This window comes from Martes martes, assembly GCF_963455335.1.
Source record: "Martes martes genome assembly, chromosome: 12".
NCBI classification, from domain to species: domain Eukaryota; kingdom Metazoa; phylum Chordata; class Mammalia; order Carnivora; family Mustelidae; genus Martes; species Martes martes.
Genome location: NC_137900.1, coordinates 82,815,877 through 82,836,761, shown reverse-complemented (window position 1 = coordinate 82,836,761; position 20,885 = coordinate 82,815,877). Strand labels below are relative to the sequence as shown.

The 20,885-nt window shown below is 35.7% G+C and overlaps 1 protein-coding gene across 1 annotated transcript in view; it reads right to left on the bottom strand.

Moving 5' to 3' along the window:
• CNTRL (centriolin) overlaps positions 1–20,885 on the bottom strand; it is an 88,936-nt gene that overhangs the window by 51,508 nt on the left and 16,543 nt on the right. The window contains exons 4-12 of the mRNA XM_080819771.1: positions 20,645–20,775; positions 19,113–19,254; positions 16,394–16,580; positions 12,542–12,735; positions 7,787–7,843; positions 5,802–5,921; positions 4,933–5,161; positions 3,084–3,193; positions 521–715 (exon numbers count right to left, since the gene is read on the bottom strand). Of these exons, the coding sequence (XP_080675897.1) occupies positions 521–715; positions 3,084–3,193; positions 4,933–5,161; positions 5,802–5,921; positions 7,787–7,843; positions 12,542–12,735; positions 16,394–16,580; positions 19,113–19,254; positions 20,645–20,775 (1,365 nt within the window). The remainder of the gene's footprint in view (positions 1–520; positions 716–3,083; positions 3,194–4,932; positions 5,162–5,801; positions 5,922–7,786; positions 7,844–12,541; positions 12,736–16,393; positions 16,581–19,112; positions 19,255–20,644; positions 20,776–20,885) is intronic.

Here is a 20,885-nt window from a genome sequence, read left to right as displayed (position 1 = left end):
AATAGCTTTAATGTAATATTTGCATAAAGGATTAAAAAAGAGGTAGAGAAAGGACTCTAAATCCCTTTCAGCTCTCCCATACCACCACCTTGCTCTTAAGAAAACAAAGCAATAAAAGAGAAAGGGTAAGAGGTTTGGACAGCACCATGGAGCAGGCTTCTCTTGCTTTGAAATATAATAATATTCAGCCACTTAAAAAAATAAATGTACCATGCATCTACCATTCTACTGAAAGCTATCTCTTTCAAGTCTTAGGTTTTGTTTTCAACACAGAGATATATATACTTCTATATATAAGTATAAATGCACATATGTTATGTATATATAAACATATGGATATATAGCACACATACAGATATATACGACATACACGCATACATAAACATATCACTCAAATTTGTGCATTAAACTGAAAGACTTTCAGAAAGAATTCTGAGGCTGAAAATGAGGAGACATAATTTCTAGATGGAATGATACTCTAGTCACTATAGAACAAGCCAAAATCTCTTAATTTACTTACATGTTTTGGGTCTCTGGAATCCAGGCTATCTATGGCTATTTGCAGGTCCTTGATCTCATTCTGCTTTTCAGCAATTTCTTGCCTTTGCTTTTCCATCTGCGTTTCTAGATCCACAGCTTCCTGGCGTAATTTATTGAGAAGCTGTATCCTACCACTCAACTGCTTGAGAAGAAGGTCTTTCTCCGATTCTGAAACCTAATCCCCCGATACCCCAAGATACAATTAACAGAGGATAGCAACAGTGATTTACAACCTTAAAGAAAACTTCTACAATTTAAAAAGGTATTCGTGCTCTGCCAGTTTTTTTAATAAAAGTAAAATGTAGAAGTCATCTAGACATTCCATTCATATCTTATACTTTTATCCTTATTACGTGCAGAAAATCTTATAGAAGTTTATGTATTTCATAAGAACAGGTAAAAATGAAGTTGTCATTCTAGTATAAGCAACTTGTAAATTATTAATAGTATTAGTAACCATAATATTAATGGTAGTTGACTTTATATAGCACTTACCCTTGTTATAAGCATGTCAAGCAAATCAATAGTGTAATGAAAAATTGAGGCTTATATGTACTCATTTAAAATAACTTTTTTCGGCCCTATAGCTCAGAGGTTAGAGCACTGGTCTTGTAAAATAACTTTCTTCAAGCACATTTTGTAAGCATCCATTTATTTAAAAATTATGTACATTATTTACAAAAACACTTTTTAAATTATTAAAATCATTCTTGATGGCTCCCTGTACCTTACCTCCCACTTTCAATCCGTTTTCTTTTAAGCTTTTATTTACCGAAGTAATCTCTATACCCCATATGGGGCTTGAACTCATGACCCCAAGATTAAGAGTCCAATGCTCCTTCAACTGAACCAAGCAGGCACCCCTTAATCCATTTGTAAATCTGATCAGTTCACCTGCCAAATTTTGCTGACAGTTTATTTCCATCCACATCCACTGCCCCCCTAGCCTAGGTCATTACCATCTCTTGCCTGTACTGAAGAACAGCCGCACAGAAGATTCACCCGTCTCCCTCACCCCACTTCACTCTCAGGCAGTAGCTAGAGTGACCTTATACAAATACAAACAAGATCAGCTATTCTACTACCTCGTGTCCTTCAAAAGCTTCCCATTACCTTCAGACTAAAACTCAAAATGCCTTACTCTCTACCACAGGACAGCCTACGAAGCCTGGCATAATCTTGGACCTCATCTTCCACACACTCTCCCCCCCTCAGCAGAGAAATCTTTTGTGTGAAGGTCTTTGCACCCACTGTCACCTCTGCCTGGAATACTCGATCCCCTAATGGGGCCTCGCTGGCTCCTCCACCTCCTTTGGGTTTCAGCCCAAATGTCACCTCCTCAGAGAGGCCTTTGTGGCTCCACAATCTAAATTATATCCTTTTTATGGTGTCTCCTTTCTTTTTCCTACAACACACATGTTGTTTAACTATATTTCCTTTTTCCTTTTAATACTTGTTCATTGCCTATTTCCTATCCATGTGGGAGGGAAATAGACCTGTTTTATTCATCACTCAGGGCCCAGCCCAGTCAGGGACTAGCATATAGTAAAATTCCAATAAACTCAAATCAATTTCTAGTTACTATATAATTTAAAAATTATAATATAGTGTGTCTTTTGAAAGAATCTACAATTTGGACTTCACATTCTTGTTTTACCTACTACGGTATGAATGCAGTTATAAACATAATTTTGAAATACTGATTTTAGAAGTTGCAAATAACTAAAACCTTTTACACACTTAAAATCTGTCAAGATACTTCCTTTTTATTTTTTTATTTTATTTTTTTTTTTTTTTTTTTTTTTTTTTTTTTTAGATTTTTATTTATTTGACAGAGAGAAATCAGAGCTAGGCAGACAGAGAGAAGGGGAAGCAGGCGCCTGCTGAGCAGAGAGCCCGATGCGGGGCTTGATCCCAGGACCCTGAGATCATGACCCGAGCTGAAGGCAGAGGCTTAAACCCCTGAGCCACCCAGGCGCCCCAAGATACTTCCTTTTTAAATACTCCCTGTGCAATTACATCATGGGTTTGAGCCGCTAATTTCTTCATGACATGCTTTTGGTAATTTCTGAGAGTAACATCTCCATCTTTTTGTTCACCATATTTTATATCACTTACACTTTTGCTGCTTGTGTTTGATAATGTATGTATCATGTATCGTAAAGATGTCTTCTGACTCTTAATCTAGGTCCCAGGATCTTAATGGTGGGTAGTGCTTAATTAAATTAGAACAGATATAACAGGAAGCATCAACCTCCCTGGGTAAAATAGACACTTTCATAATAGAGTAGACTGAATACCTCTTTTTATATAAGTTAAGAGTAATTTATTTCTGTATGCTTTATAAAATGTTAATAGAATGTCATCATGAATGGAAGGAAATGTAACTGGAAAATACTAGAACCATAACTGACGCTGAAAATTGTTACTCTGTAGTTAATTAGGCAGCACTGATTTAAAATTTGCATAACATGGTTATGAAGGGAGAAAACACATTCCATTTTTTTCATTTCCTCCTGCATTGCTACTTGGTATTTACGTACTTTTTTAAGTTGTATAGCTTCTTCCAGCTGTTTAAATTCTTCAGTAGCTTTTAAAATTTGTTGTTCCGCCTTTTCTATTTCATCATGTAGTTCTGATAGTCGAGTTTGTGCTGCAAATTTAAAAATCATGAACACAGACACACAAGAAAAATCCTGAATTCTCAAATTTCTACCAGACTTTTTTCCTTCACAATAACATCTTCCTCCCAATTAAATTGTCATTATAGATTACAGAAATTCTTTAAAAATTAATTTATGACAGTTTTGCACTCAGTTAATCTCTAGAATAGTTTTATGATATGCTAGAGAACTATAACTGATTTTATTCGTAAAAGTCTTAACATAAAAAGAGTTTTACTTGATACATCCAACACTAAAGAGCTCTTCTGAGAGAATAAGGATTTATTCGTAAACATGCATTTACATGTCACTAAGTTATAGTTAGATTCAAGCTATTATAAAAACTCTGTGGTTTGAGGTTATTACTTTATATAGGGCTTCATATCAAGAAATTAACCACTGAACATGTCTTCCAGCTGGAGGTGATCTCAAATTAATTACTCTCCATCTCAAATTTCCAATTTCTCTCCTTCCCTCCCTCCCTGCCTCCTATAAAACCAGGAGCTAGTCTACACATATATCTGATTTATTTCTGCTTTCCTCTTCCAGAACTTTGTATAGGGTGTATGAGATGGACAGCTCAGTCTCTTTTCTTAACCCCTCTCCAAGTCAACCTCTCTCCTGGCCTTCCATGTATTCCATTTAGCTACCAACCAAGGGAAGATGAACTGCTTCACTGGATTGGTGAGAGCCCCACAATGTGCCATGATTACTAGGGGGATACATTAACTCAGATCTGCTTTCTCCTTCCATATCCATGCAGCTCACTGGGTAAATGGATTTAGAGTATGCCACTGGCAGGGTCTCTAAGTGCCCTCTTGGATTGACTTCTTTATGACTTGCCAGGAAGTGGTAAGATCCTTTCAATTAGATGTTTTGGAACAGGTTGGAAAGAGTCAGAAGCTGGTCTTGGGCCAAAGTCTAAGGAGGGTGTACTGATCCAGCTTATCCAAAGTGCTGTTTTAGGCTTTGGCTACATGCATAGTAATCAGTAAAGTGGTACTTGCTACAATTATGACCAATTATATCTTTGAATGTGCAGCTCTGACAGTGGGTAGGACTTGCTGGCAGGTCAAGATTTAAGCATTCTTGGATCCCCTGGACATGCTGCCACCAAATTACTGTCAAGACCCATTCTCAGCCATAACAGAAATCATTAAAAAATCATTTGCTCGGGATGTCTGGGTGGCTCAGTGGGTTAAGGCCTCTGCCTTCAGCTCGGGTCATGATCCCAGGGTCCTGGGATTGAACCCCGCATCGGGCTCTCTGCTCTGCGGGGAGCCTGCTTCCTCCTCTCCACCCGCCTCTCCGCCTACTTATGATCTCTGTCAAATAAATAAATAAAATCTTTTAAAAAAAAATCATTTGCTCGGGCGCCTGGGTGGCTCAGTGGGTTAAAGCCTCTGTCTTCAGCTCAGGTCATGATCCCAGGGTCCTGGGATCAAGCCCCGCATCGGGCTCTCTGCTCAGCAGGGAGCCTGCTCCCCCCTCTCTCTGCCTGCCTCTCTGCCTGCTTGTGATCTCTGTCTCTCTCTCTGTCAAATAAATAAATAAAATCTTAAAAAAAAAAATCATTTGCTCAATGAATCACTACTTTTTCAAGGCTTTTTATGTAAATAACACAATAAATACCTTTAGCATGTTTAATGAAAAGAATTATAAAACAAAATTTGCCTATATATTCAATCTTTTTATATTTTTAAAAGAATTTAAAATAACTCCTGTTAACCTGCACTTATTTTTTTTTCTTTGTCTTCCAGTTGTATATCCAGCGATGTATGGGCTCTCAAGTTCACATGCTCATTTCTGAGTTGTGCCCCTTCATCTGGCTCCATCTTCTCGATCTTTACTGTCTGGGCATTTGCAATAATATAACTCTCTGTAGCGAACATATTTCTCTTGTATCTGGATTTGCCAATGTAAGGGCTTTCATCTGGGGTTTTATCAATTTCGACATACTAAAAACAAAGTAAGTAAATATTTATGGTTCAATAAGTAATTTCTAAGCAGCCAAGTGACATTATTCATTTTATTAGTGAAGAACATATCACAGAATTGCCTAAACATTAATCCTATGTGCCTAGAAGTTGAAAAATATATACCACTTATCTCACTCTTAATATGTCAAAAAAGAACTGAAACAAAAAATGGCCTCTAAGAATTCCTCCTCCTAGCCCCAAAAGTAGGTTTAGGTTGGTTGATTAAAGAATTGCCTATAGTTATGTGATTAATAGCATTGCTTAATCTCTCAAATCAGAAATTTAGGTGTTTTATTTTGGTTTCTTAGCTGATATGTAAGTAAAATCTCAGTCTAATAAATTTTAGTAATTGAATTTTTTATGAGATAATATGGTATCAATTGGAATCACAGATTCTCTTGCGGCTTTTTACCTCCTTTGGACACTGCTTTAACTTACAGAACCAAAAATTCACCGATTCAACCGAAATTTGTTTAAGAAAGTGGAATGGTTATTGATAAAAGTCTCTTAAACATTTTCACCACCCACCTTCCCCCCACTCTACTCTCTGTTGGCTTTAACAATGGATTACTAAAACGTTAAACTCTAAATAAATAAAATAAATAAAAGTTAAACTTACCTCTGATGGGTAATAATTTAGCGGTTCAAATTTGGCATCAATTTTATAAAAGGCCAATTCTTGTTCCATCTCATACTGTTTCTGACATGCCCGCATTAGTTCCACAGTCTTCTGTTTTAGCTATAGGCCCAATTTGATATGAAACAACATACAGTGTCAGTAAGTTAGTATAATGGTACAATGGCATGGCAAGTTCTAATCATAACTAATAATTAGATTGTTTTAAACCCCACAGCAAATAGCAGAACATTTACAGTATTTTATCTTCATTCTAAAGTATTATAAAGAACGCAATATAAAATTATCACTTCATAAAAGATCACGTAAAAGACCTTTGAAGTTTATATGCTGTTTCAGGATACAATAAATAAACATTTTAAAAATCATTTAAATTTGCTTTACCCAAATATGAAAATAATTCTGCACCAATTATATTTAAGTACTGTATTAAGTATTTGCTTCCTGATTTTTCAATAATTAACACTAATTTAACTTACTCTGCAATGTTAATGATAGCTTCAAATTATGGATAGAGATGATATTTGAGATTAATTACAGAGGAATCACAAGAAGGAGTGAGAAGGGTGGAAAAAAGAAATTGGCTTTAATTGTACTGTTGTTCCTGCAGTATCTCAGTGTTCTGAACATTATTCTTTGTATTAGAGGATAAAGGATGTGAATAAGGTCAATCAGATCCCAATATATAGCCTTAAAATTTTTAATAAAGTAATTCTACAACAATTACAACTTTTTATTTATTCTTAAAATTTTTGGAGCTAGAAGAAAATAGATCATCTGATTTAATTATTTGAATTACAAATAAAGAAACTCAGTCCTATTGGTAATTGTCTTGTCAAAAGCTACATATTAGACTAGTGGCAGAAGCTAAATATTTTATTAACTACCACTATCAGCCCCCTTCCTACTAAACTAATCCTGTGAGTTCATTTCAAAGGTCCACTAAGTGATTTTTGCCTTTTTTTAAACTATAGCGCCAGATAGTAGATACCAGACAAAAAACATGCAGAAATATTTCATCAATATGAAAATGCAAGCTGAAGAAAATAAAAAAATAAATAAACATGAACATTTTATAAGGCCCAGGAACTCAAAGTCGTGCACGATTTAGCTTACAGTCATCTCATGATTATCCACCCAAGTAGAAGTAATGCTAACCTGGATGACAGGCAGTCTTGATCTCTTATTTCACTGAATCTTTACAGCTACCCTATGAAATTAGAAGAGCTGCACCAGGAGGTTAAATGACTTGGCCAATTTCACTGCTCATAGTGAAGAGGCAGAGTTCAATTACAAGTCTCCTGATTTCAAAGTTAACACTCCATCTATTATACGATGCTGCCTTTGATGTCTTGCTGCAGGGTGTCCAGCACATTACCCATTTTGATGCTTTTACTGACTGCTTTTAAGTCCCTGAATCTCAAGAAAGCAACTCATAACCAACAGCATAAACTCATCTCAGGTTTTTCTTCCCAAAGATCATCGGCAGTAGGACCAAACAAAGGCAAATGTGACTCTAATCATGGATGATGTATGGACTGGCCTCTGAGGGCAAATTAATACATACTCTGTGCATTTTAAAATTACCTTTGTGTCTTTTATAGTGCTAGGCTTAGCATTTAGTAAGCATTTAATAAATGTCTGCTGAAGAAATGCATAAATGAGAGCACATTAGGAGTCAAAGGACCTGGAAAGTAGGCTCGTTGCAGTATTAGCTGTGGATGATCAAGAGTTGACTGCAGTTAACACATTTACCAATAAGAAAAATGATACAAATTCTTTCCTTCACATTCAAATCCACTGTCCTATGTACACATCCATTAAAAAAAATTACACATACACACACAAGCACATTTCTTGAGAAGGCAAGCCAGTTTCCAAACTTCAGATGTACATAAACATATTAATACAAGTTATCATGCAAACTATGAAAAACATAGTGTGCAATTCAGCCCTGAAGGGACTACCTTTAAGGAAGAATAAAGAATCGGCAGAAAATGCTCTGCAAGAAACCAAGACAAGAGCTAAAAGGAGAAAAAAGCAAACAGAGATCATCACCTGGAGAACTTTGGAGAGTTAAGCTGTAGTAACAGAAGCTGCTCTTGATTCACAACTTACCTTAGAAAGATAATGTTATTAGAACCTGTATCATTTTTATGTGGACACACATTTTATCATCAGTCTATGTTACAGATTTACCACCTTCCATTACTTAGCTTAATTCAATTCAAATTATTTTCATATTCATTACCTTATTTAGTCCTCACAACTCTGTGAGGCTGGCAGGACAGGTAAATCATCCTCATATTAAAAATAAGGAAACTAAAGAATAGGAGATAAATAATTTGCAAAAAGACAAAGAGTAATATTAACATTAAAGTTAATTAATATCTGTTGGGGCAGGAAAGGGGAACTATAAAAGTTTAAATGGCACCAGAAGTTTTACTTTAAGGTTACTACATTTCTTTTATAGGTAAATGACCTATGATATGAAGAATTACTTTATGAAACTGGAAAGCATTATATAACTGGGGATGATATCACCAGATATTCTGCAGAAGATAATGGAAAATATCTTTCAAATGCAGGCTCCTAGAATAAGATCCAGAATTCTTTTTGAAACATAGAATAGTCTTTTGGAATACTGAAAAAACAGGTAAAACAACATGAATTTTAGAAATGAGGGGAGGGGGTTGGGGTGATGGGGTAACTGGGTGATGGACATTAAGGATGAGCATTGGGTGTTATACAAGACTGATGAATCCTTGAACTCTACCTCTGAAACTAATAATATACTATACGTTAATAGAATTTAAATAAAAAAATAGCCTGTGATTAAAAAAAGAAATTTAAAGAAGAAATATAAAATAGCTAGTAAATACCTATGCAATACTCAAATAGCTACTAAATACATATGGAATATTCAACTCCCCAACAAATTTTAAAAAAGTGAAATTAAAGGAATGAGATTCCACTTTTTTCCTACCCTATTTATAAGTTCAAAGTAATAATTTTCAGTGAGGAATTGGGCTCTTTCACTCACTGCTGTAGAAGTTTAAAGCAGGTAAACACTTTTAATATTTGCAAAAATTTAAAATGCAAATTACCCAGTAATTCTATTTGTAGTGATTTCTTTAAAATTATTATTACTTTTTTTAGTAACCTCTACCCCCAACATGGGGCCTGAACTCATGAACCTGAGACTGAGAGTCACATGCTCTACTGACTGAGCCAGTGAGGCATCCCAAATTGTAGTGATTTAAACCAGGGAATTACTGTTATGAATGCATAAGTACATATTTACAAAGATTTTCTCTGTAGTACTGTTTCTAATAAAAAAAAGTGGAGGTAACCTAAATATTCATCAATAAGAGTGGGTTAAATAAATTATTGCATATCCATATAATGGAACACAATATAGACTTGGAAAACATAAAAAAGATGTATATGTGTGTGTATGTGTGTGTGTGTACATGTATGGGTATGTTTTTTTACTTGGAGAGCTATGATACATATACCATTTTGTAAAAAAATAACATGCAGCATTAAAAAATATAGTAAGGTTCTTTTTTGTCACAAAATATTTAAAGGTACATATATTTAATTACATATACATTATATAACTATAAGCATATATTTAAGCATAGAAAACAAAAAGGATATATATCAACATCCAGGGAAGAGGGAAAGGAAAGAGTGAAACCTTCATTTTCTACTATATACATTTGTGTTGTCTAAATTTGTTATGATAAATATATATTAACTTTGTATGTCAATATGTTTTTAAATGGTTAATGATAAAAACAATGACATAAAGAAGAGCAGTGTCTTCTAACCAAAAATAGTTACTGAATATAAACCCAGCAAAAACAGTTGACAATCTATAAAACATTTATTCACAACAAAAACATAACAACGTTATAAGTAGAAAAAAGAAAATTAACAGCTATAATAATCTATAGTTTGGGGATAGCGCAAAGTCAAAAGATGCGACATTTTGCCCAGGTTTTCTTCTTTTTCTTTCTTTCTTTTTTAAAGATTTTATTTATTTGACAGAGAGAGAGAGAGCACAAGCAGGGGGAGTAAGAGAGGGAGAAGCAGGCTCCCCGCTGAGCAGAGAGCCCCATGTAGGGCTCAATCTTAGGACCCTGTGATCACGACCGGAGCCGAAGGCTCAGTGGACTGAGCCACCCAGGCATCCCTTGCCCAGGTTTTCAAGGAGTTAACTAACATGTACCAGGGAGTCCGCATATAGAAAATAAAATATTCTTTTATCTTAGCAATAAAAGATGGATTCTATATTATAAAAAAAGATCAGTAACTCAGGAAAATTTATTAAATGTTCACAAATATCAAGTAGTACCATAGTAAGTATGTTTTTTTATATTTGTATTTTATTCTTTATTTTTTTTAAGTTTTACTTACTATTTATTTTTAAGTAGGCACCACACCCAACACAGGTCTTGAACTCAAGAACAAGAGTTGTACACTCTACCAACTGAGCCAGCCAGGTGCCCCTATACTTGTATTTTACATACAAATGTTAAGTGATGGCCCAAAGAGTTCACTGCTAAGTGAACTGATTGTCATTGTTACGTGACTAATAGTCATGTAAGTTTCCAGTGATTTAAGTAATCATCAATCCACTCTATTACGGAATAGAGAACAACAGATGTATAATATAAAACTATTGATAATTATTAGATTATTAATATCATATATAATATGCCTTCAGAATATGGCTGACATATTTGAAAACTACCTTCAAATAAAAGGCATATGAAGAAAGCCACAAATGCTCTGAACAGTTAACTGACAGAGCTGCGAAAGCTGCCTGTTCATGTCCCCCTGATATGTCACCTTTTTTCTCAGGCAAAGAAGAGCTCAAGAAAGAGGCAGTCAAGTATTCCGATTTCAAGTAACAACTTCCATCTCTACAAAGAGAACAAAACACTTTTCTCCTGCTAGAAAACATAAATGCTTAAGCAGAATTCTTGTCCACAAAGCAAGTCATTCAAACCAGAATGCCCATCTTAAAAGGGGGGTGCAAAAAGAACAAGAACTATCTCGGATTTCATTAGTCATATGAGAAATCAAATTCTCTAAGTTATGCACAGATCAGAAAAAGAATTACAAGAAAAAAAAAGAGGAGAGTAGCAACAGCTATTTTTTCCTCCAAGAAAACTAACCTAATTATTTTACGAATCAGATTCTCTGGGTTGAAAAGGCCTTTTATTCATTTAATCCATCTGCCTAGCAAATGTCTTTTATCTTTTCTCTAAGCCCTGGTCATATATGCCGGTTTCAGTGACAGCAATCCCGTTCCAGAGTTATTACATTTTGTCTCAGGAGAGTTATTAGAAATCTCTCTCTCTTTTTTTTTTAAGAGAGAGAGAGAGTGCCTGTGTGTGAGCTAGGGGAGAGGTGGGTTGCTAAGGGAGGAGGGGTCAGAGAGAGGATCCTAAGCAGGCCCCATGCTCGGCCTGGAGCTCCATCTCATGACCTCGAAATCGTGACCTGAGCCGAAATCAAGAGTCAGATGCTCAACTAACAGAGCCACGCAGGTGTCCCTAGAAATTCCTCGTTACTAAAGGAAAAATTGTTTTGTTATAATTCTACTTGCCATTTCTTAATTTTATCTCATGGCACCCTGGTCAGGAACTTTGGTCCCTCCTCCACGAAACAGACCTCTGACTCTCTGAAGATAATCGTCAGAGCTCGCTAGATCCCCTCTTCTCCAGCTTGGACATCCCTGTTGCTTTGGCCACTCCTCACAGGGCGTGGTCTCAAGGCCTCTGAAGTCTCTCGGGCTGGCAGAGACATATATATATGTACACATGTACACATATATGTATGTGTATATATGTACATATACTTATGTATGTATGTGTATTATATTATATGTATTATATGTATATTATATACACATACATACATATATATGTGTATGTATATTATATATACTACTATTATATATACTACCTATATAGCATCATACTTGATATACGGTTCTACAGCTTGCTTTTCTCACATAGCAATATGGAGCAGACATACCTCCATATTAGGACATACAGCGCTACCTCATTTTAATAGCAACACAATTATTCTACCAGATGGATATCCACTGAGGGACATTTCAGCTATTTTTCATTATTTTACTAATATAAAAAATACTGTAGTGAATGTCCATGTATGTATGTGTATATATGTAGATACATATCTTTATACAGTCTTGCTACAATTTCTATAAGAAATGTGTATTATATATAACTATTATATATTAAATAAGTATATATATCTAATATATAGAACATAGGGTATATGCCTTTAATAAAATTTAATAAAATAAAATTTGGACAATTTTGCCAATTTGCCTTCTAAAAGTTTTTGCCAATGTACAGTCTCACCAACAATGTTGTTAAAAATAAAATACAAACATCTAGGGGCAGCCTGACCAACTCTTCAGTGTGGGGCTCCACTGTCCTCCTTTATTTTGGATACAGTATTTCACAATTTACTGCAGGCCAGGATAGTATTCATCCTTTGCGGACCCATGTCACACAGTGCATGGTCAACTACGATTTGTAGAAACTTCTGCACAAATTTCTGTTAAACCACATCTTCCCCATTCTACGGTCAAGAAGTTTTGTTTTTAGACCCAAGAAGAAAGAATTCTCTATTTCAAGAGAATATAGCCAAAGCAATGTAAAACATAGGCTTACCAATTCATTTTTTGTGTTTAGGTTACTCTCCATCTCCTCGTAGCTCTGTTTTTGTAGCCTGGCCTCCTCTTTCAGTGATTTGTTCAGTTTATCTTGACTTTTAATTTCCTCAAGGAACCTTGTCTGTTCACTCCTAAGCTCTTCAGTTTCCATTATCTTTTTCTCCAGGTCTCTTTCCAGTCTTTCTATCTCATCTGCCAACACAAATTTAAAAGTTTATTAATCGTTATATTTTTTACTTGAAGAAAGGTAAGAATACTTCTCAAATAATAGCAAAAGAAGTCTTAGAATAATAAAAGCACAATTCTACTTTGAAAATTACTCAGTATGGTTTTGGGGGAAAAAAGACAATCTTGAGCTAGCAAATGATTTATATCAAAAAGTAAGAAGGCATTATCATCTGGATAACAATTTTAAAAGATAACACACCAGAGGGCACCTGGGTGGCTCAGTCAATTAAGCATCCAACTCTTGGTTTCAGCTTAGGCGTGATCTCAGGGTTGTGAGATCTGGCCCAGTATCTGGCTCCACATTCAGTGGGGAGTCTGCTTGAAGATTCTCTCCCTCTACATCCGCCCCCCATCACCGCTCTCTAGCTCTCTCAAATAAATAAATAAATAAATAAATAAATAAATATTTTTTAAAAAGACAACACTTTACTTCCAAGTATTTCATTCAATTAGGATGTTGGTAAATGAGGTTTTTCCCCAGGTCTCTTATTTAAAAACTTGCAATATTTTATCTTATCTGATAGTAATAATTACACTTTAACGGATGCTGCAAGTGGGTTTGCAAAATACTATGTGATCTTAAAAATCCTTCAGAGGCTTCCGACTATGGACAGTATAGCTTCCAAAACTTACATGAAGAACTTAACAAAGATATTCATGATTTGGTCCCAAACTCCCTTTCTGGCCTTATTTTTAAGTACACCCAAATGTGGCCATTCTGAAGTGACTCTACTTCTTTAGATTTGTGATGTCTCTCTTCTTACCTGAAAGGTTTTTTTGGTTTTTTTTTAAGGTTTTATTTACTTGAGAGAGAGAGAGAGAGAGAGGGAAGGGCAGAGGGGAAGGGAAAAGGATTGGCAGACTCCCTGCTGAGCACAGAGCCAGTCACGGGGCTTGATCTCACAACCCTACATCACTACGTGAGCCAAAGCCAAGAATCGGATGCAGGCTTTTTTTTCAAACCTCTGTCTGGAACTTTCTTCCTCTATCTCCTACTGGCCTATTTTGTACTCTTCTGGTCTTAGTTTTGAAAAATATTTCGAGAGGCCTGCCCTGACTTTATGCTCTCTGCAGGTGAGATGCTTCCCAGGAATGCTCTCAGGTCAACCTGTATTCTTTTTTTTTTTTTTAAGATTTTATTTATTTATTTGACAGACAGAGATCACAAGTAGGCAGAGAGGCAGGCAGATAGAGAGGAGGAAGCAGGCTCCCTGCCAAGCAGAGAGCCCAATGTGGGGCTTGATCCCAGGACTCTGAGATCATGACCTGAGCTGAAGACAGAAGCTTTAACCCACTGAGCCACCCAGGGGTCCCTCACCCTGTACTTCTGCTGTGCCCTTTGTCACACAATGAGTTATAAAATGTGATCAAATGGCTAGGCATCTGCCTTTCCCACTAAAGCTTTATAAAAGCAGAAACTGCATCTGTCTGGCTCACTGCTGGATCCCAAGAGCCTTAAAGGCTTCTAATAAATATTCAGAGTCATAAACAGTCCTAAGTAAATGAAACATTTCCCCCAAAAGTATATTTATATGAGGACTTTCCTTTGCATTATTTATATTTTTAAAGATTCCAAACATGAACTTCAGGGTAACAAATACTAAGTTGGGGGGATCCAAACTAATGAAAATTTACCATATTTCTCAAGGATTATATCAAACTGTTTTTGTCAACCAAAGTGGACTAACATCAATTTCAATTGGTTGGACCTACAGATACATTTCCCAATGCTCTAAAATAGCTATTTCATACTTTCTTCTTTCTCTTCAAATCTCCCATACTCCTTCCATTTTCTTTATCAGCTGATGACCTCATTTTTCACTGAGAAAAGAGACCCCACCCATAGGAACTTTCTCATTTTCGCACCACCAAAGCAACAAAACTTTGCATCTTTGCAGAGATGCACACATCTTTGCTCCCTCCTGAATTAGTGTCCCTCTTATCAAGAGACAATCTTGCCTCTTTTTCTCTGATCTCATCTTGTCTTTTCAAGGACCATAAGAATTGAGCCATAATGGTCTCTCCACTCCACCCTCAAATATGCTCTTCCTTTCTTTGGTTACTAGCTTTGAGGTTTACTATATTTGCTTCTGTCCATTTCCTGGTTTGGAAGCTACTGGTGAATTTTTTTTTTTTAACTTAAACTCTTTTTAAAAATCCATTTATTAGGTACTAGGAGAGAGAAATTGTGGGAGGAAATTTCAAACCTTCACCCGAATGTGTCCCCTCCATTCACTCTTGGATCATTTGTTCCAACCACTCCTTAACTGCGTTGGTTAAGACAATCATGTATTGCCTATCTAAAGCACTTCTCTGTCCTCATCTTACTTTTTCTTTATTCTCTGCAACATTCAACCTAGCTGACCACTTCCTCTCATGAAATCTTCTTGGGGCTTTTACAACCCACTGTTTCCTGGGTTTCCGCTTACTCGGCCTCTCTTTCTCAGTCTCCTTAGATGGCTCACCTTGCTCTTCTCAACCCCTGACTGAGTAAGCCAATCAATTCCAGTGGGCCGCCACATTTATATCTCTTTGAAATCCAGGCTCACATTTCTAACCCCCTTCTAGGTTGTCTCACAGACATTCAAACTCACCACTCTAAAGTCTCCCTTTTGTATACATAATATCACCAATCCAACCACTTACCAGAAGCCTGGGAATTACCCAATTCATTAGAAAGTATTGCTGATTCTACCTCCAAAACTGATCTATTCCACATCCACCACCTAAACAGAGGCCACTAACACTTCTAGCCTAGATTACCACAATAGCCTCTGGACAGGTCCCTTTATCTCCATTTGTCCTGCTCCAAATCATTCTCCATCCTGCACTAAAAATAATCTTTAAAAAAATATTTTAATTCCAGTATACTTAACATGTACTGTTATATTAGTTTCAGGTATACAATAAAGTGATTTCTATGCATTACTCAGTGCTCATCAGGCTAAGTTATGTACTCAAAATAATCTTCTTAATAAGTGATCGTGTCCCACTGCTGCCTAAAAATTCTTATTTTTAGGACCTGAAATAAAACCCAAGCTGCAAGCCCCTGTGTCATCTCTCCCCTCCCCCAGCTCTCTCAACTTTTTCTTGAGCTATCATCCAGTCATACTGAACTTTTACTTCCTTAATTTAACAGCGGCTTTCCAGCCTGAAAGTGCAAGCTGGTCGTCTCTCTGAATGTCTTTCTTTACATGGCTAATCTTCTCCTGCCTATGCTGTCAGCTTATATGTCACTTCTCAGATAGTCATTCCTTTACACCACCTTTGCCCAAAGGGGGTTCTCTCCTCTGTTACTTTATCTGGGTTTACTTGCTTTTTGTCTTTCTTTTCTATTAAAATACAATCTACCTTGAGGCCCATACCATATATCTTGTTCACCATTGTGTCCTTAGTGCCAGATATAGTGCCTGGTTCACAGTACATGCTCAATATTTAATTCTTAATGATATTAATGTGTAATTGTTGTATAATGATGCTTAGATTAATTCATTTATGGGAGCATTTTCCAAAAAAATTCTAATAGCATTATAAAGCTCATACTTCAATATATTTTTCTGGATAATTTCTGAAAATAAATTCCTCCCCCACCCAAATTAAGTTTTTTTAAATGTCACTTTACCTAAACTGAATCTCTCAAAAGCTTCTTGTCTGTCCTGGGTAGTTACCGGCTGACCTTCCAAACTTTCTAATGAGCGAAGGTGAAAAATAGTAAACTGCATATAATGAGGAAGGGTCACAATTGGATTTTCAAGAAGGATCAGAGAAGTCAAATCTTGAAGTGGTTTCAGTTTGCTTACATCTTGGAGCTGAAATGATATATAACATTAGTATTAGTGTAATTCAATTTTAAAATAATAAAACATACCTAAAGAAAATAATAATCAAGAAAATTGCTATCAACATGGCAAGGAACCTATTCATAGAACCTATTATCCAAAATTAGTGGTATGAGGGGAGGAACAGAAAGTGAGTATTTGAGTATCTATAGTGTATCAGGGCAGTATTAGGCATTTTCCATGTACCATTTCATTTATGACTCCTCATAACAATCTATGATAGAAACAACATCTTAATTTTGTAGACAAAGATACTAAGGTTAGAAGAAGTTAAATAACTTGCCCAAAGCTCAGTGCTTACAAATGAACAAAACAGGATTTGAATTCGTCTGTGTAACTTTAAACCTATTATTTTTGCATTATACTGACTGAACACATCAAAAATACAAATGGCTATAAGAAAGATTTTGGTGAATCTTCAGATAACAGTTATAATTGATAGTTAAAAGAAATTAGTAAGGATACAGGATACTCATATTTTTTTTTAAGATTTTATTTATTTATTTGACAGACAGAGATCACAAGTAGGCAGAGAGGCAGGCAGAGTGGGGGGGGGCAGGCTCCCCGCTGTGCAGAGAGCCCAATGCAGGGCTCGATCCCAGGACCCTGAAATCATGAGCTGAGCTGAAGGCAGAGGCTTAACCCACTGAGCCACCCAGGTGCCCCCAGAATACTCACATTTCTAAAAGATTTTTATGTTTATCCAAAGAGGGACTTTAAAAGGTTAGAAATAGGGATGCCCGGGTGGCTCAGTCATTAAGCGTCTGCCCTCAGCTCAGGTTATGATCCTAGGGTCCTGAGACAGAGCTCCATATCAGGCTCCCTGCTCAGCGAGGAGTCTGCCTTTCCCTCTCCCCCTACTTGCATTCCCTCTCTCGCTCTCTCTCTATCAAATAAATAATTTTAAAAAATAAGTAAATAAAAATAAAAGGTTGAGAAATGCTACTCCTAATACCCAGTATAAATAAATCTCCTCTCATAAGTGAATGCGTATCACTCTTACTGATGCCAATGTCAAATATAAACTGGGATGAGAAAGTCATGAAAAATTAGAAATGATTAATAAATATTTTTGAATGATTTTCCTGTTAGCATCAGTTGACACTGAGTAGTATCTAACAATCGACTACTTGGGGGAATAGTTACAGCAAATTTTAGATTCATGGCTACCTCTTTGCATCACAGCATATACCTCAAGAGCTCCAAGGTGATGCAATGCCACATGGTATAGGGTTTGGGCTCTGAGGCTCTTGGACTGTTGCAGTGAAATGGTACAGAGTCACCTTACCAGACCTTTATAAAGATAAAATAAGAAAGCATAGACTTTGCAACCTGCACAGTAATTAAACAAATGTTGTCCATCATTATTGGCTTCCACTGGCGAAGGTTTAAGGAGTTATTTAGTGTTTTAAAGTTTTTAAAACATTTTCACATCTATCATTTTATCTGAGCCCCATAACACCCTCACAAAGAAGGCAGGGAAGGGTTTGTTTTCTCCAATTTAAACAATGTGTTTTGGGGAGATAAAGGGCTTCTCCAAGGTCACAGAAGGCAGGTCTAGACCCATATTAGAAAGCACATCTTTTACTGTCGTTTCTATGACTGATGTTCTTTAAGTATGGTTGTTCCATTTTTAATGTAGATTAAAGTAAATTAATGTTTTTAACAAATACTTATTAAACACCTAATACATAAATGTTAGAAGAAAATAATAATAAATTATACTCCAAAGGAAAGCATACACGATTATTAGATTATGTGAGCCATGATAACAAAGTTGCTCCATGATAAAAGAGCTAGGGATTAAACCTGACACTGACAATAACTCTTAAAACACTGACACTATAATTAAGCTTAATTCATAAGTTTAAAAAAAACAACGAATAAAAAAAGAACTCGGTTCCTGGCATTCAGTGACCTGGACTCTGGCACAAGTTGTGTGACTTGGGTGAGACTTAACCTGAAAATGGGCAAAAGACGGTAATACTAACTGATAGTATTCAAAAAATAATCCCTTTACTGCCTCTCTAAGAATTTAAAGTTTTCTGAGGCTCAAATGAAATGATAGATACAAAAATCCTAAGATATCAACTCTCAGTTACCATGGAACCATGCAAAACCAGAAATCCCTATATTTAATTACCCTAGAGTCCTAGGTTATGCCTAAATTTATGTCTGGTCAAAGGACCAAGAAACTTCAAAGAAGAAATCTCTCTTGGGAAAAAAAAAAAAAAAAGATTTTATTTATTTATTTGACACAGAGAGAGAGAGAGCATAAGCAGGATGAGCGGCAGAGGGAGAGGGAGACAGCGGCTTCCCGCTGAGCAGAGAGCCCAATGTGGGACTTGATCCTGGGATCAAGACCTGGGCCGAAGACAGACACTTAACCGACTGAGCCACCCAGGCGCCCCAAGAAATCTCATTTTTTAAAAACTTAGATTTTAGTATTTTTTCAACAAGTCTAAAAATTTGGAAAAAAAAATGCTACTTTGAATAACTTACCGATGATATCTTGTTGCCTTTCAGATTGAGGACTCGCAAAGATTTTAACTTCTTCCCTAACCATACTGGGATATGTACAATTTCATTTCCTGCAAGGTTTAGCTTTTGCAGATTATACATATTTTCTATGCCTTCAATTTTGCTGGAAACCAAAGGATAAAATAAAATTTAGTAAATACAATGAGAGACTTCCTCCACTGTATGCTTAAGAATAAACAGTCTTGGTTTTTATGTGGAGTTATTTTTCATAATTATAATTTGTTAACCTTTTTTATAAATGAGAACCAAACAAAAGTGGCTAAAAAGAAATTGACCACAACAGCTAAGCTGCCAACTTTTCATTACTGGGTCTAGGAATCCTACCTATCTTACTATCAGAATTTAGGATCCCACAACACAGAAAAGGAGAGTCTATCCATGGCATTACCACTACCCACAAGGAGCGGTATTAGTGGACAGCCAGGGGAGAACTGAACCACTCAACAGTATACTTTCTTATGTTGTACACAGCCCTGTACAAGAGATATCCTTAATTACTACCCTAAGTCATCACCAAAAGATTAGCTATGACACAGCTGGATATGTCTGCCATTTTGAACTGATGGATTCCCTAGAGAGTACTATATTTATGAACATAAATATTTTAATCAGAATATTTAAATCAATAAAACACTTATCATTCATATTGATGAATTTTCATTGATGAAATATTTTCCCAATTTAATTGATTACAATTTAATGGTCATTTTAAGTCCTTGTAAATTTTCTATGGACAAATATTTCCAAACTTCTTTATTTTCATTTTTATTTTACTGAAATTATTTTTATCAGGATTAATTTTTTATACAAATTTCACATTAAGGATTTGATTCCGTTTTTTCCCCCCTTTCATTTTCTGCCATATTAGAGCTTCTGCCACTGTTAGCGGTTTTGTTTTGTTGGCCACAATATCTTCCAAGTCTAAGGTGGGGGTAAGTATACAGGTATAAAGATTTTTAATATTTGATAATTGCATCATTTTATTTATAATAAGTGTTCTATGTTTGGTTTTTGCCACTGTCAGTTTTATTATGTTTATTTCTCAAGTAATATATATTATGAAGCGGAAGCATAACTGAGTGTATTATAGCAATAAACAAAGAATATCAGGATAAACACATAGGATCAAAATACATTGAAATATCTTTAAGATCAAAATGACAGGGTTAAAACACTGCTTCATGTCAACTTTCTTAATGGAATAAGGCAGTGAGTAGATCAAAGACTATCTGTGAAAACTTCCTGTCAAAATGGAATTAAAATAAAATTTGGTGTTTGTGTATCTCCTTTGATAATGCTAGAAAATATTATACTGTACTTTAGTAATGCCAAAACATGAAAGCAGTTATCATAAGCGAAGGGCTAGACTAGCACTGAATGAGGAGTCAAGTGCCTGTTGTTTCAAAGGACTCTTGTAATTCAGTAATGTGGGCAACATCAACCTACCTCTTCAACAAAGACACCACTGTAATGCTACCTAAAGAAGCACTTACCAGATTTTGTTATATGATAAGTTGAGTTCACGTAATTTTGACAGCTTGTCCAATTTCTCAATCTTCCCTATTAGATTATAGCTGAGATTCAGTACTTCAAGTTTAACACATTTTTCCAAATTTTCGATATACTAATTGGAAACAAATGAATAAATACTTTATATGACAGGCGCCTTAACATAAAGTACATGTACGTATGTGCATCAGGGGCTGTTTTGATCAGTCACCAGAGAATAATAAA